Source organism: Phaethon aethereus, assembly GCF_964289735.1.
Source record: "Phaethon aethereus genome assembly, chromosome: 20".
In the NCBI taxonomy this organism is placed as follows: domain Eukaryota; kingdom Metazoa; phylum Chordata; class Aves; order Phaethontiformes; family Phaethontidae; genus Phaethon; species Phaethon aethereus.
In genome coordinates this window covers 488,076-501,906 of record NC_138596.1, presented here as the reverse complement: position 1 = coordinate 501,906, position 13,831 = coordinate 488,076, and the positions used below count along the sequence as shown (strand labels likewise).

Below are 13,831 nucleotides of genomic sequence, written 5' to 3'. Positions count from 1 at the left end.
AAAGTTGAGAGCTGAAAGCGCACATTGTGGACAAAGCAAAGGCTGGTGGTGGGACAAGAAGAGCTGGGGTGCAGGTGGTAAATGTCACCCTGAGGCAGCCCCTGCAGGAAATGTTGGAGCAGAGAGCTCTGGTCCTTCTGAGGCCACGGCACCTGCAATCCGACAGGACAGAGCTGTGAAGTGGCTGCAGGCACAGATGGGTCTGAGCTAAGCTGTGAGGGGGCAGAGCTGTTACCCTGTGCTCTCTGTTTCTTGAGCCTAGCTGGTCCCAGTGGCCTTGCCCCCATAGCAGCAAGTCTTTTATTGCCTGCCCAAATGGTGCTGAGATGAGCCCTGCAGCTGCATGGCCTCTGGGGGTGTCCTCTCTGCCCCCGCAAAGCGGGTGCACACATGCCCAGAGCCCTTCTGTGTGGTGCCTGCCTTGCTCTTGGGGCATGTCACCTGGCCAGTCCCAGACTCTCCATCCAGAACTGTAACCAGCCAGCAGGGGAATGGTACTGTCTCAAATCCCATGCATCCAGAGGGGCATGTGGAAAGAGTAAGAAGCCTCTTTTACTTCATTTTTTCTAATAGCAAACTCACAAGTCATGACTAGGGCAAACCGGCTGCTCTGGGTGGATGTCCAGCTCTGAATTTTTTAGAAGGGGAAACCCAGCCTGGGTTCTGGAAGCTAGATGGTTTCATAGAGCAGAGCAGCAGTGTTTCACTTCAGAGACCAGAAATGCCTCTTTCTGAGTGAGAGCTGGAGATAGTCCCCAAGCCTTGCCATGGGAGAGAGCCCCTATGCTGGGGAGGTAAGGGGTCCGGGGAGGAAACTGGGTTTGGGGACTCGGAACATAATCTGAACTGGCATCACGCTTGGCCTGTGCAGAGATGGGGAGCAGCCACCAGAACAGCTAAAAGCAAAGAGGCTGTGGGGAACAGGCGGGTTAAGCCAAGCACAGCTCACCAGGAGGTTGGCTGGAGCGAGGAACGGAGCTCATGCTGCCTGGGAGAGCGAGGGCAGCAAGCAACTCGCTAAAGCCACTCCTCTCCTAGGGCGTGCGGAGCAGCGCAGCAGGGTGGGAGGCTCTTTCCAGATGGACTTGATGAGTTGGGACCAGCCCCACACAGTTGCCTGGCAGCTGGATGCATGCCATGGTGGCTCTGAGCTGCCAGCGACTGCACGAACAAATTGGCAACCCTGCGTACTGCTCTCCTGCCGTTGGGTACCAGACCTGGTCTCCTGGGAGCAGAGGCTCCCTACATGTTTTCCTTGCGTGGAGGCTGTGGCTGCGAACGCAGTGGTGAATGCACAGGGCAGTCAGCTTGAGCGCTGCCCACTCATGCCTTTGTGGTGACTGGACCTCTAGTTGAGGGAAACCTCAACTTTGCAACTGTGGCTGGTTGAAACTCTTACACCTCCAGCTGGGCCTGAGTCTGGAGTGAGATTTCAAGCCCACCTTGGTCTGTCTTGGTGGGGTTCTCAGGCTGGTAGAGCATATGAAGCCATGATGGTGTCTCAGTACAGGGCAGACTGCAAGGGATTGAGACCTTCAGGCAGAGCCTGACCTGCAGCTGTGTCCGAGTAGACCCAGTGAGTGGCTCTACCCCTGCGAGACAGCCAGGCTTATCAGCCTGTTATTGATCAAGAGCTACAGAGCCATAGGAGTGGTTACAAAGATTTATTTCTGATTATAAAAAAAACCAACCAAACAAAACCAAACCTTCTGTGTGTTTGCACGTTCCTTTTCCTAATTGGAAATGGAGGTGCGTCCTCCCAGCTGCCTGGCATGGGGTGGTGCAGGGCTCAAATCCTAAAGCATCACAAAGCCCCACTCCCACAGCGAGCACATCACCTCTGCTGGCATGGCCAAGTGCCAGGGAGCGACTGGGGCTTTTTGTGCCATTGCTGGGGGGACGGAGGAGGCTCTGGCTGTGGCAAAGGTGGATCTGGCTTAGGAACCACAGGAATGGGGAAGGCACTGCGTCTGGTTGCTGAAGCGGGAGCTTGGGAAGCTGCCTGCTCCCCACGTCTGGTTGTTGCTAAGCCCCTACCCGAAGTCCCTGTGCTGAGGCTGGTGGGAGTCCAGGCCAAGATCTGGCCCTCAGGAAGGTCAGTGGGGTTTGTGCATTGGCCAGAAAGACAGCATGGGCTCGGGGTGATGCCCAGAGCTGCCTGTGAGGCAGGGCTGACACCCAGGGGACAGGCCAGAGAGGTCAGCTACAAGGACTAGTGTAAGTAATACTCCCCACCCACCCCACGCACATAAGAATAAATCCTGCTGTCACCTGGACTTACTGGCTCAGTCCAGCCCACGTCTGGTGGCAGAAAGATGCCCCAGGTCTGAACGCCCAAATCCTGAGCCTGCTCTCGGGTCCATCCCTGAGTAGCACTGGGAAACCATTAAGCCATTCTCCTGCAGGGCCAGCAGTCTTCTTCTGTCCCCCTGCTTTCTGCAGCTTGAAAGGAAGGGGAGGGCAAAAAGGGACAGGCAGTGACATGTATTGGAAGAGAACATCTCTGAGCACTTGCCACATCCCAAGTGTTCAGGCCATGGAGACTCCAGCAGGAAGGACGATGCTGGGTCCTACAGACAAGGCCCACCCTGTCCCTGCCATTAGATTGCACTGGACTTGCTGCGCCGGAGCAGGCAGACAGCAGTCACCAGAGACGTCAGGGTGGTGACCACAAAGAGCAGGATGAGGATGACCCAGTAGTTGTACAGCATGCTTTTGTGAGAAGAGGGCTTCTCTGCTGGAATCATATTGGTGAGGTTCAGCATGTAGCCCAGGGCCCAGCCGATGGAGGTTTCTCCTGCCTGTGGAAACAGCATGGCATGGTCACCACCCTGGTCAGCCAGCTCCATGGGCCTTAAGAGACCTTCCAGGGACCACCTCAGTGTCAGCCCAGTGGAGGAGGGGGGTGTGGGGGAGTCCACAGCACCCTGAGCCCTTGCTTGCCCACGGGTCCAGCCAGCCCAGGGACTGAGATTAACCTCCCAGCAAGCCTGAGCAAAGAGTTTTTGAGATGGCTGGTGTCTTGAGGTCCAAGGAAGGACTGGAGGACCCGACTGCACGACTACCTTACAGTCAGCTCAGCTCATTTTTTTTCCACCTCCCAGAAGATCCACCCAAAAACTGGGAGTCCCATCCTGCCCCTGTGCCCCAAGATCTTCCCTCACGTTGCTTGGCTCTTTCTTGGTGTGGGATCATCTCTCCTGCAGGGCTTTTTGGCCTAACTCCAAACAGATGCCATGGCATGAGTATGTACTCTGGGGTTACCCACCTTCTTCTGGAAGGCAATGTTGGGGAAGGAATGGTTGTTGAAGTTGTAGCCTTTGGTGGTAAGCAAATAAACAAATGTGCTGACAGCACAGTAATCCGGCAGCCTCTTCTCCAGCGTAGGAGCTTTCTGGAGCAGCTGTGTGAGATGCATGGAGGAAGAGAGAAAAGGGATCAAGCCAGGTCCAGGCTTTGTTTCTGTGCCCTGAAGATCTGGGTGGTTGCATCTGGCTGCAACTGCCCATACCCACCTGAGCCTCTGTTGGTTCCATGTGGGAGCTGTCACCCACCCTCCCCCTATGCCATGGGTGCCAGGACACCCAATCCTCTCCAAGGGCTGCTCTCAGAGCCCGGGTGATGCCCCACACAAAGCAACCCTCTCCTCCCTCATGCCTGAGGGAGCCCACCTCACTCCAGCTGGTGGCACAGATGGTCTTGGCAGCATCCTTCAGGTCACTGGGCAAGTGCACAGGTCTCCCCATCACTGTCTGGATGAAGTCGACCGTGTAGAAGAAGGCAGAGAAGGCCTGACAGAGGGAAGGAGGCAGCTGTGGGACAGGCTGGGAGCAAACCCTCTCACCACGAACAGCTGCTGTGACCACAGTGGTGGGCACAAGCAACCGCCCTTGCAGAGCCAGGGGTCCAGCTTTGCTGTGGCATGATGCTGGGGGGCCAAGGACACCTGCCCAGCCAGCAGCCAGGCCACCACCCTGCTTCATGCCAGGACTTACGATGAAGTTTCCTGAAACCTCCGGCTGGAAAATGCCGTCAAAGGAGCAGCGGGAGAAGGAACAAGTGGTAAAGTCGAAGAGCTTGCTGACATGCAGAGCGCAGAGGCTCTCGTTCCCAGTGCCAACCACAGTGATGGTGGTGTTGAGGCCAAGGCTGGGCCTCTCCTTCTCCGTGCAGGGGCTGTCATAGACGCTACTCAGTGACAGGCTCTTGCGGTAGCCCGTGGGCCAGCAGGGGTTGGGGACAGTTGCTTGGTAGCTCTCAGCCTGCCGGAGAAGTGACACATTGGATGCGTGAGCCATGCCATAGCCCCAGCTTCCCTGGTGCTGCCCAGCAGCCCCAGCACCGCTGCCTGCCTGCCTCCATATCCCTGCTGGGAAGATGTGGAAGATCCTGGGCAGTGGCACACAGAGCTGGCAGTTGCCGCAAGTGTCTTGAGATGACTCAGGACATCTTGGCTCTGGCCAAAGGATGCAACACCTTATGGAGAGGGTGGAAGGAAGCCCTGGGACCATGGGAGCAAAACCCGAGTTGTCTGGGAAAGGTGTGCAGCTGGCCCTGAGGGGCTATCCTAGAGTCAGGGCTGGAGGACACCCCTGTCTAAAAACGAGGGTGAGGGGGCAACCACGGAGTCATGACAGCCAGCATCCCTATTGAGCACATGCTGGTACCTGGAAGAGCTTTGAGAGCAGCCTCTTGAGGACCTGGTCCCTTCCGTAGCAGAGGAAGCTGTGGGTGTACACTTTGTACGTCTGGCCATACAGCTTCAGCATCAGCTCGTTTCTGGGGTCTTCAATGGTGTCCCTGGTTTCAAAGGTGATCTGTGTGGAAGCGCCCCCTAAGTCCATGGCACCCAGGGTTTTCTTCTGGGGCTGGATCCATTCCCCGAGCCACCCACGCTGAGCAAGGAAGACAAGAGCAGGAAGAAGGATGTGATGAGCTGCAGGACAGCCGGGCCATGATGGCCATCCCCAGCGGGCACCGCGCTCCCCTGCCCACCTTGATGAAGTTCTCCAGGAGGTAGTTTGTGGTGACCCAGCCAAAGACCCCTTCCTCTTCCCCTGACAGGATCTTTGCCCCCCGGAAATCGAAGGGGTACGACTTCAGCGTGGCCGCCACGGTGCTGAGGACGGCGTCCGAAGCCTGCAGGTTCGCAATGCTGCGGGCCAGGTGAGAGGGCAGTGGCAGGGCTGCACTGGGTGCTGCGAGTGGAGCCCCCACTGCCAGCACAGCCCTTGGGACCTGGCCCCACCACAGCATGTGGGTCAGGAGGCAGGTGGGTCCTCACCTGCATACCTGTAGGGCTGTCTCCCAAAAAACCCCAGCTAATTCCCTTTGTCTCTGCCAGAGAATGAGGCAGGTGGCAGAGATGGAGGTGTGCTCCTTCCTCCCCATGGCTGAGTGAGGGGGGCATGACTCCCTCCTCTGTGTGGTTTTCAGGGGGTCACTATTCTTTCTGTGTCCCATCAGGCTGGCCATGAGTACAGGGGGACTTTCCTCCTGGCTAGCCAAAAAGACTGGGTGGGTTGTCCTGGTGCTGGCCCCACGCCAGCCCCTTTTCAGAGAGGCATGTGCTGGCTGTGCCCTGCAGAGCATCTCCTGCTCTGAAAGGCAGGAGCACCTCTGCAGGGCACATGGAGCTGGGCAGCTGGGAGTGCTAGGAGCTTCGCCTGGCAATAGGGCAACGTCACATCTGTCCTTCACCATCTCCACCCCTGCCAGGGGTGGTGAGACGGCAGAGTGGCATGGCAGGGCCTCCCAGGCAGCGTTTGAGGCTGGACAGCTGGCCCGGTCAGAGCAAGCACTCACTTGAGCAGGCGCATGCCGGCCGTGGCACCCAGGTAGAGCGGGGTGCCTGCATGCTTCTCCTTGGGCACATCTCTCAGAGCCTGGTTCAGGCAGTGCACCAAGCTTGTCCCAGCAGCCGGAGGATTGGAGCTGTAGCTTGAGATGCCGGGACCTGCAGAGAGGAAAAGCATTGCTCCCTGTGGGTGGTGGTGTGATGCTCGGGGGGAAGGTGCTCGAGGGGAAGATGCTTGGTGGGCAGTTTTGACCCTCCCAGACTGTTTAAAAGGCAGGTGCTGCTGATTTCTGGGAACATGGAGCCATCCAGAGTCCAGCCACATCTCCCTGCCCACGCTTCATTCCCTGCCAGCTGACCAGTTTCCCCATCTGAGAAAAGTTGCTTAAATGGAGAGTGGAAAAACATCCCTTGCTCCTCACTGGGCTGGGCAGGGAGCTGAATTGTTTCCTGGCAGTTCAATGCATGCCAGGAAAAGATAAACCACAGGCATGCATGGCTGCAAGCCTTGGGGGGAGATGGGAGAGGGTTCGGGAACAGAGCTGGACCCCTTATAACACCTCAGTGTGCTGGTGAATACACAGGGAGGCAGTTGGTACAGCAGGGGCATTCGCACCATCATGGTGCCCTACCTGCAGGGGACATGACAGACCCTGCCACCAGCCACCAGCCCCTGGGGACTGGGACAGCCCTTACCCTCCACATCGCACATGCTGTGCTCGCTGACCACCCCGGTGTCGTTCTCCTTGTCTGCAGGCCACTTGTAGATGAACATGGCCGTGTGGGAAGACCCGGCGTCCAGCACGATGCCATACTGCAGGGAGGGGGGAGGCAGTGGGTCAGGCCCAGAGGCAGGAGACCCCCCAGCTGCCCCAGGCCATCCTGAAGGAAGGCACTGGGGCTCAATGACCCACCATGCCTGGCCAGTCCCGCCCTGGCAGTGACCTGCCCCGCAGCTTCAGGAGCATTGCCTGGCAGAGGCGAGCACCGCTCAGCCCAGCGTGGGCACGGTCTTGCCCACACCTGCCTGCGCCGGCCCTGCCTGGGATGCGGCTGGGAACTGGCGCTTTCCTCAGCTGGGGACACTGGCTGCCCAGGACGCTGCTTGGCACAGGGACTCTGGCTTTTTGGGCATGGGGGACCCAGTTGCCCCTTTGAGTGCAGACGGGAGACTCTGCCCGCCCCCGCATCCCCTCTCGCTTGCTCCCGTCTCCCCACAGCATCGCTCCTGGCCAGCAGCCACCGTTCGGAGCCGTGCCAGGGGCATCCCAGGGGCCGGGGGGGACACCTGGGCGCGGCCCCTCGGGGATGTAGCTCACCAAAGAAGGGCAGCCAGGCACCTCGTCCCGCCGGCCCTTGTATGGCTCGGCCATTCTCTGGCTATAAATAACCCCACTCCCTCCTGCCAAACAAGGTTACCCAGCTCCCAGGGAGAGGGGCCACCCCGTGCTGCCTGCAGACCCCCTGGGCAGACCCCTCTGCCTCAGCCCCTGCCCGCGGGCTCGCCGCTGCCTGCGCTGGCCCCCTCCGTGCCCCCGCTGGAGCTGCTTCGCTGCCAGAGAGGAGGCTACAAGTCTCGGGGGGGGGAAGCAAGTGGGATCCAGCGCTGCCCCAGCTCAGCATCTCTGGAGTGAAACCACTTAAGGCTTAAACCTGGCTTGTACAAAGGCTCTGTCTGCTGCCTGCCCTGCCCGGACCCGGGTGGAGCCCCTGGCAGCTCCTCTCGCTGCCCAGCCCCCAGGAGCCACCCCAGCCCTGCCTGGTGGGTGCCCCTGGGGGCAGACACACTGGCTGGGACCGCAGCCCTGCTCCTGCCGGCTGCAGAGCGGGCTCCTGCCCGCGGGGCTGCAGGTTGGGCTTTGGCTGGATCAGGCAGCAGAAATAAAGTGTCAGGGCATGGGCAGGGATACCCGGGGGGCACAGGCAGGGAGGCCTGGGGTCCCCACTTAGAGGCAACCCCCATTCCCATGTGAACCCATAGCCTCACACCAGCACGACCCCCTGCTTCCTCAGGGAACCATTTCCAATGGGTGACCCCCTCCCAGCCTCCCCTGGCTCCCGTTAACTGCCAGCGGCTTGCCACATGCTACGAGCTAGAGGAGAATCCCTCTCCATGGCCAAGCTGGGGCCGGTGTGCCACGGCAATGGTGTGGGGGAGAATCCCAGCAACGCTGACCCTTGCAGAGAGCAGGGGAGAGGCTCTGACAGCCCCCCTCCCGCCCCAGTTCCTGCTCCAAAGCACAAAGTTGGGGAGCAGGACCACCAGTTTGGGCCATTTCTGGGCTGGGTGCTCAGGGTTGATGCCCCAGGCAGCCTGGGGTGGGGCTCTCACCCCCCTCCTCTGCACAGCAATGCCAGGGGCCATGGACCCCCAGGCACTGAGTGACCCCCCAGCCCCTCATCGCCATGGCACCCTCTGCCTCGCCTGCCTGCCCTGGGGCCCCATGGATACCCCCTGCACCCCGGGATGGGCAAGCACCCACCAGACAGAAGCACAAGCAATAAAGGATGCTGAGTCTGTCCCAGAGGATGCCCACCGGCATGTCACCACTGGCTCCTACCCCATGGTCCTCTTGGCATGTCCTCTTCACTGTCCCAGCCCTCGTGGGTGCTGGCATCCCCGTGAGGGGTCCCTGGGGAGGGTCAAACCCCAGCAAACCCCTGCCTGCCTCTGCCACGTATGTGCCCGCACACCCTGCAGCCACCATGCAGATGTCCCCAGTGTCCTCGCAGGGTACCACACCACCTCCGTGCTATGGCAGATATCACCTGGAGTGACATTAGCATTAGCAGAGTGAGAACGCTGTCCCCAAAGGCACATCAACAGGTAAACCCCAAACCTGAGACTGCGCACAGCCAGGACCCCAGGAGCAGTTTCCAGCCCCAGGATGATATGGGAGGGCTGCAGCCCATGGAAGGGGATGAGGCTGGAGACAGGGACACCTACAGGGTGGCAGAGGCTAAGAAATGCGGAGCAGGAGGCAGCGAGGATGACCAGCAGTGCCAGGGACACCTGGTGCCACATACCAAGGATGGGGACAGTCTGGCAGGAGCAGCACTAGGGATGCCTGACCAACCCTGCGGTAGGAACGGACATGGCCACGCGAGCTTGGACACACGGCTGGATCCCGGCTGGGCAGGTGAAGCCCCACATGACTCTGGCTGGGGGAAACCTGGTTCAGGGGGTTTCCTCCCACCTTCGCCAGGGCTGCTTGGCTGTGTCCTGCTTCCAGCCCCGTGGAGAGCTGGCACAGGGGTGCACGCATGGTATTGCACACGCTGGGGGGTGCACACATGTAGGTGTATGTGTGCATGGATGTGCATGTACGGGGTTGTGCACACATGTATGTCTGCATGTGGTGTGCATGCCTTCAGATGTGCACGTGGGGGTGTGTGTGCATGGACATATGGATGCGTGTGCAAATTTAGGTGTGGGCCGTGTGCATGGGGGATGCATGCACATAGGTGTGCATGAGTGGGGTGCACATGCACATAGGTGTGCCAGCGTGTTTGTGTGCACACGGGTGCATGTGTGTGTGTGTACATGCATTTAGGTGGGTGTGCATGCATGGGTGTGCATGGGCACGCATGTGGGTGCGTGCATGCCTGGAGCAGCCGCGCTGCCTGCTCAGGCCCAGGGAAGCAGAGCACACGTGGTTGCAACTGTGGCTCTGCCAACTGTGCCAGGCGGCTGGCAGCGAGAGGTGGCACCAGCCCCGCACCCAGAGCAAGCCCCACAGGGAGGTGTCACGTTTGGGTGACAGTGACACCACCAGGGCAGGTTGCAGAACCAGCCGTCCCATGCAGGCGCATCCACCCGGTGCCCTTTGCTGCCAACACCTGCAGGTCGGAGGTCTCTCCTCTCAGACCCTGGTGTCCGGGCAGGCAGAGCACATCACTGCCAGGTGTGGGGTGGCAAAGAAGAGCAGCAGCCCCAAGACTCGTGGGTGAGAGATGGTCTGTGGTACACCCCGGCCGGTGGTGGCCCGGCCCCAGAACCGAAGGCAGCAGTTGCTCAGGCCTGGCCAAGGTAGTGACGTGCAGCAACATGAACTGCTGCAGTGCGGTGGGTGCTGCCAGCTGCAGGGAGTGCCCGGCGCCCAGCCAGCCGACGATGCCATGGCTCACTCCCTGGCCGCCCCGACATGAGAGGAGCCTCAGCAGCTTCATGCCAGCCCCCTCTGCCCCACTCCCAGGGGGTGCAGGGTTTTGCACTCCAGCCTGTCCCCACAGAGGAACCGTCCTCCCTGACAGCACTGGTGGCAGTGAGCAGGGTGGAAGCCACCTGCACAAGTGTGTGTGCACGAAGGGGCCGAGGTAGACCTGAGTGGCCAAGAGAGTCCCCAGGGACGACGGAGAGGTCCTGTCCCCTCCTCCAGACCTGGTGGTACACACACACCTCCAGCACCTGCATGGGAATTGGGGATGGGGTCACCCACAGTGGGGCTGCAATGGTGCCAGCCCCTGTCCCAGCTCCTGCCTCAACCCCTCTCACTGTCCCAGCCCCTGTGCCCAGGCACTGGAGCCACTGCATCACCCAGCGCAGAGCAAGCCGCCATGCAGACTCAAGCCATGTCCGAGCTGTGGGCTCACAGCCACGTGGGGGGAACAGGCAGGTTGTCTGCAGGGACCTTGCAGATGTGAAGCCCTAGGAGGGAGAAACCCAGCTAAAAGCTCATCTCATTAGTGATTTGCAGTGTAAGCACTGCCCTCAGCTCTTCCAGCCAAGGTGTCCTGCACCTGCCAATGAGCCATCTGGAAATGAGGGCTGGAGGGACACAAGGATGCATTGGCACGCTCCCGTGCCAGTGCCTGGCTCCCATCATCCCTCTCATCCGCCCCGGCATGCTCAGCTGCCAGCATCCCGGGGCTTGGCGGGGCCTCGCACACATGTTCGTGGCCCTGGCGCCAGCCCATGGGACAGTCCCCAACCCCAGCATCTCCTGGTGGCACAGTGATGATGGACTTTTTTAACAACAGGACCCATGACCAGACCCTGGTGATGCTACAGGGCTGGGGATACAGGGGTCCCTGGCGTGGCCCCACGCTGGGACTAAATGTCCCCATGCTGCCCTGGCCCCACTGCCTCTTGGGTCACCCACGGCCCCGTGGGCTCTGCCCCATTGCAGCATTGCTCAGCCCTGCCCAAGCTAGGGCTGCTCAGTCCTGAAGCCCCTGCAGAGGGGACACAGAGGGTGGGGATGCAAAGGCCACAGGGCAGCAAGGGCAAGAGTAGGGCTCGGGTCTCCTGGTGAGTGCATGGCTCTTCCCAGAAATGACCCACACCCCAGGGGAGGAGGCAGAGTGGGACACAGAACTCCCCAGCTCGCTGTAGCCCCACACCATGCCCCATGGCCATGGCTGGGCCTCCAGCCTCCCACCCCACAGGCTCTCCAAGGTGGTCCCGCAGTGCAGCAGGGGCTCAGCCTAGCCCCACAACATCCCACCTCCCTTGAGGGCAGAGACACCCATGGGGCCCCCAGGTCTGCAGTGGGTTACGACAAGTTTCCTTCCTGCCGCGGGAGCCACAGCTTCCCTAGGATGGCTGGCAGGGAAAGAGCCCAGCAGGCTTTGTAACAGCCAGTGAAGAGATTTGCCAAAAGAAGGAAAAAAAGGCTTGTCAAAAGAAGGCAACAGCTCCAAGCTGTCAGGCAGCAGTGCCGTAAGCCCTGCTGTGGACCTGTGAGGGAAGGGGAACACTGTGCTCCCAGGATCAGTCCCTCCAGCAGCAGCATAACTAATCTGGGGTATTTTTAGGGCTATATTCCAAGCAAAGGAACTGGAAGGGGAAGACATTGAGCTCAGTAGTGAACAGCACTGTCACCCAGCAGCTGCTGCTAACATGGACTGAGCCAGCAAGAACCATGTCTTGCCCAGGCAGGTGGGAAGGACATGCCCAGGGTCTCCCACACAGCAGGACCAACCTCCTCTAAATCATGTCTGCACATTTTGGTCTGAGTTAGACTAAGGCAAAGCCTCGCATCCCCAAAAAAGCCCTGAGTTTTGCACAAATGCAAAACCCTAAGCGCTCGCCTGGCGCCAGCCCCACAGGAACAGTCACCGCCATGACACTGGTGCTGAGCTCCCGTGGGCAGCGCCTCACCACACGCACCGTGCTGGACTTCACGTGTGCTTGGCATATCCAGGAACGGTGCAAGACCCCAAGTCCCTCAGCCAGGCAGTGCAGCCTCGGGCAGAGGATCAGGGCCAGGACCCACGTGAGTGCTCAGAGATGCTCAGCCCGAAACAGCAGCACTTGCCTGCAGACTGGAAGGTGCTACCACACAGAGAGAGAAAAAGCACAAAAAAGCTCAAAAATTAAATTTCTGGGAATGCATCTGGCTTAAAAGCAAAGTTCCAGCTTGGAACCAGGAGGAGAAAAGGCTTCCCAGGCTGACCCAAGTGCTGCATGTAGGGATCTCAGCACCGATCCATATAATTCCCCCATGTCCAAAGAGACAAAATTTGTTTTGAAACAAACTATGGGCACTGTTCAATATGCCCCAACCAGTGGCAATGGGTGGCAAAGAAAGGTGTCACAGGGAAGGAGTTAATCATTGCTAGTTATACTAACAGCAGCAAGTATCATCTTGGCTAAGCCAGCTCATTTCTCAACCTAATCTTCATTATGTCTGACAAAACCAAAGAGAAGGCCACACATCTGGCATTCAGGCTGGCACAGAAAATTTCCAAGCAAATCGCTTGGGATGAGAAAAAGGGGGTTTTGGATGAACCATTTTCCAGGACAAGAGCCTGCTCCCCACAGAATAGCTCGGTCCGTCACCAAAAAAAAATAAGGCTTTTTTAAAACAAAAGACTTGGACTGCGAAAGAATCAACTGGGGGACTTGGCCCACAAGAAATTGGTTGGGAACTTCTTTCAGCATCTGAATTTACAATGAAAAAAAAAAAAAGCGCAGCTCTTTTTCATTGGGAAGTACATTTCTTGCCTGGCAGCGCTGGCTCAGGAGCACCGGGCGATGCTGGGGTGCACCGGGCGATGCTGGGGTGTACAGGGCTGCCCCATCCCCAGACAGAGCCGCGGGAGCAGATGCTGACACGGCTGCTCTGGCCTGGGGGGGCCGCACCCAGACACGCCACCACTATTTTTCAGCGTGTCCAAAAGACTCCTCTCTCAAAGCACAGGTCTGAGGTGCCGGGGATGGGCGGCCGGGTGTCCCCGCAGCCGGGAGGCTCGCTGCTGGCCTTTGGTGGGGATGCTCCTTGCGACCCCCACCCCGCAGCTCGGGGGCCCGCCCCGACGCCGGGGATCCCCCGGATGCCGGAGCCTCTCCCGCAGACCGGGGCGCCCACTGCGGCTGCCGCAGCCCCCGGCAGCCTAGGTCCCCCCGGCGCCCGCTGTCCCCGTCCTCTCCGTGCCCGGTGCCCCCGTGCCGGCCCCGCTCACCTTGAAGACCGGCGGGCCCCGCGTGTCCCCGGAGCCGAGGCAGAGCAGGAGGATGCCCAGGAGGCAGCCGAGGGCGAGGAGCAGGAGGACGGCGGCGACCCGGCGGGCCATGGCGGGCAGGAGCGGGGGCAGGTGAGCGGCTCCGCGGCGGCTGCGGCGGTTCGTGCTGCTCCTCCCCTCCTCCTCCTCCTCCTCCTCCTCCTCGCCCGCCTCTCCCGGCTGAGTCACCGCCGCCCCGGCCCACCCGGGCGGGACACCGGGCTCCGCCGGGCTGCGGGGGTCCGGCCCCGGGCTGCGGGTCCCGCGAATGCCCCTGCCCCGGGCTCGGCTCCGTCCTGCCCGCCCCGGCCATCGCCCCTGCCCCGGGATCAGCCTTGTCCTGCTGCCCCCCTGCCCCCGGGCATCACCTCGAGGCTCAGCCCCACCCTGCCCCTCCTCCCCAGGCATATCCTCTGTCCCCGGATCAGTCCCGGCTTCTCCCCGCACCAGGCATTTTCCTTGATCCAGGACTCAGCCCCATCCTGCCTCCCCAGGCATCGCTCCTGCACTGGGGCTTAGCCCAGAGATGGGTTTGGTGGGAAGTAAGAAGACCCTGAGCAACAGAAAAGCTCCGAGAAAGGGTGTCAC

The 13,831-nt window shown here is 60.2% G+C and overlaps 1 protein-coding gene across 1 annotated transcript; it reads right to left on the bottom strand.

Moving 5' to 3' along the window:
* Nucleotides 1-2,600: 2,600 nt before the first annotated feature.
* ENTPD2 (ectonucleoside triphosphate diphosphohydrolase 2) lies at nt 2,601-13,402 on the bottom strand (the record flags this gene model as incomplete). Its single annotated transcript, XM_082009098.1, has 9 exons — nt 13,205-13,402; nt 6,494-6,611; nt 5,806-5,956; nt 4,996-5,155; nt 4,668-4,895; nt 3,996-4,262; nt 3,672-3,791; nt 3,269-3,403; nt 2,601-2,801 (listed from the first exon to the last, which is right to left on the bottom strand). Exons 1-9 carry the CDS (start codon nt 13,313-13,315, stop codon nt 2,601-2,603), a joined length of 1,491 nt encoding a protein of 496 aa, XP_081865224.1. The 5' UTR covers nt 13,316-13,402.
* Between the last annotated feature and the right edge of the window lie 429 nt (nt 13,403-13,831).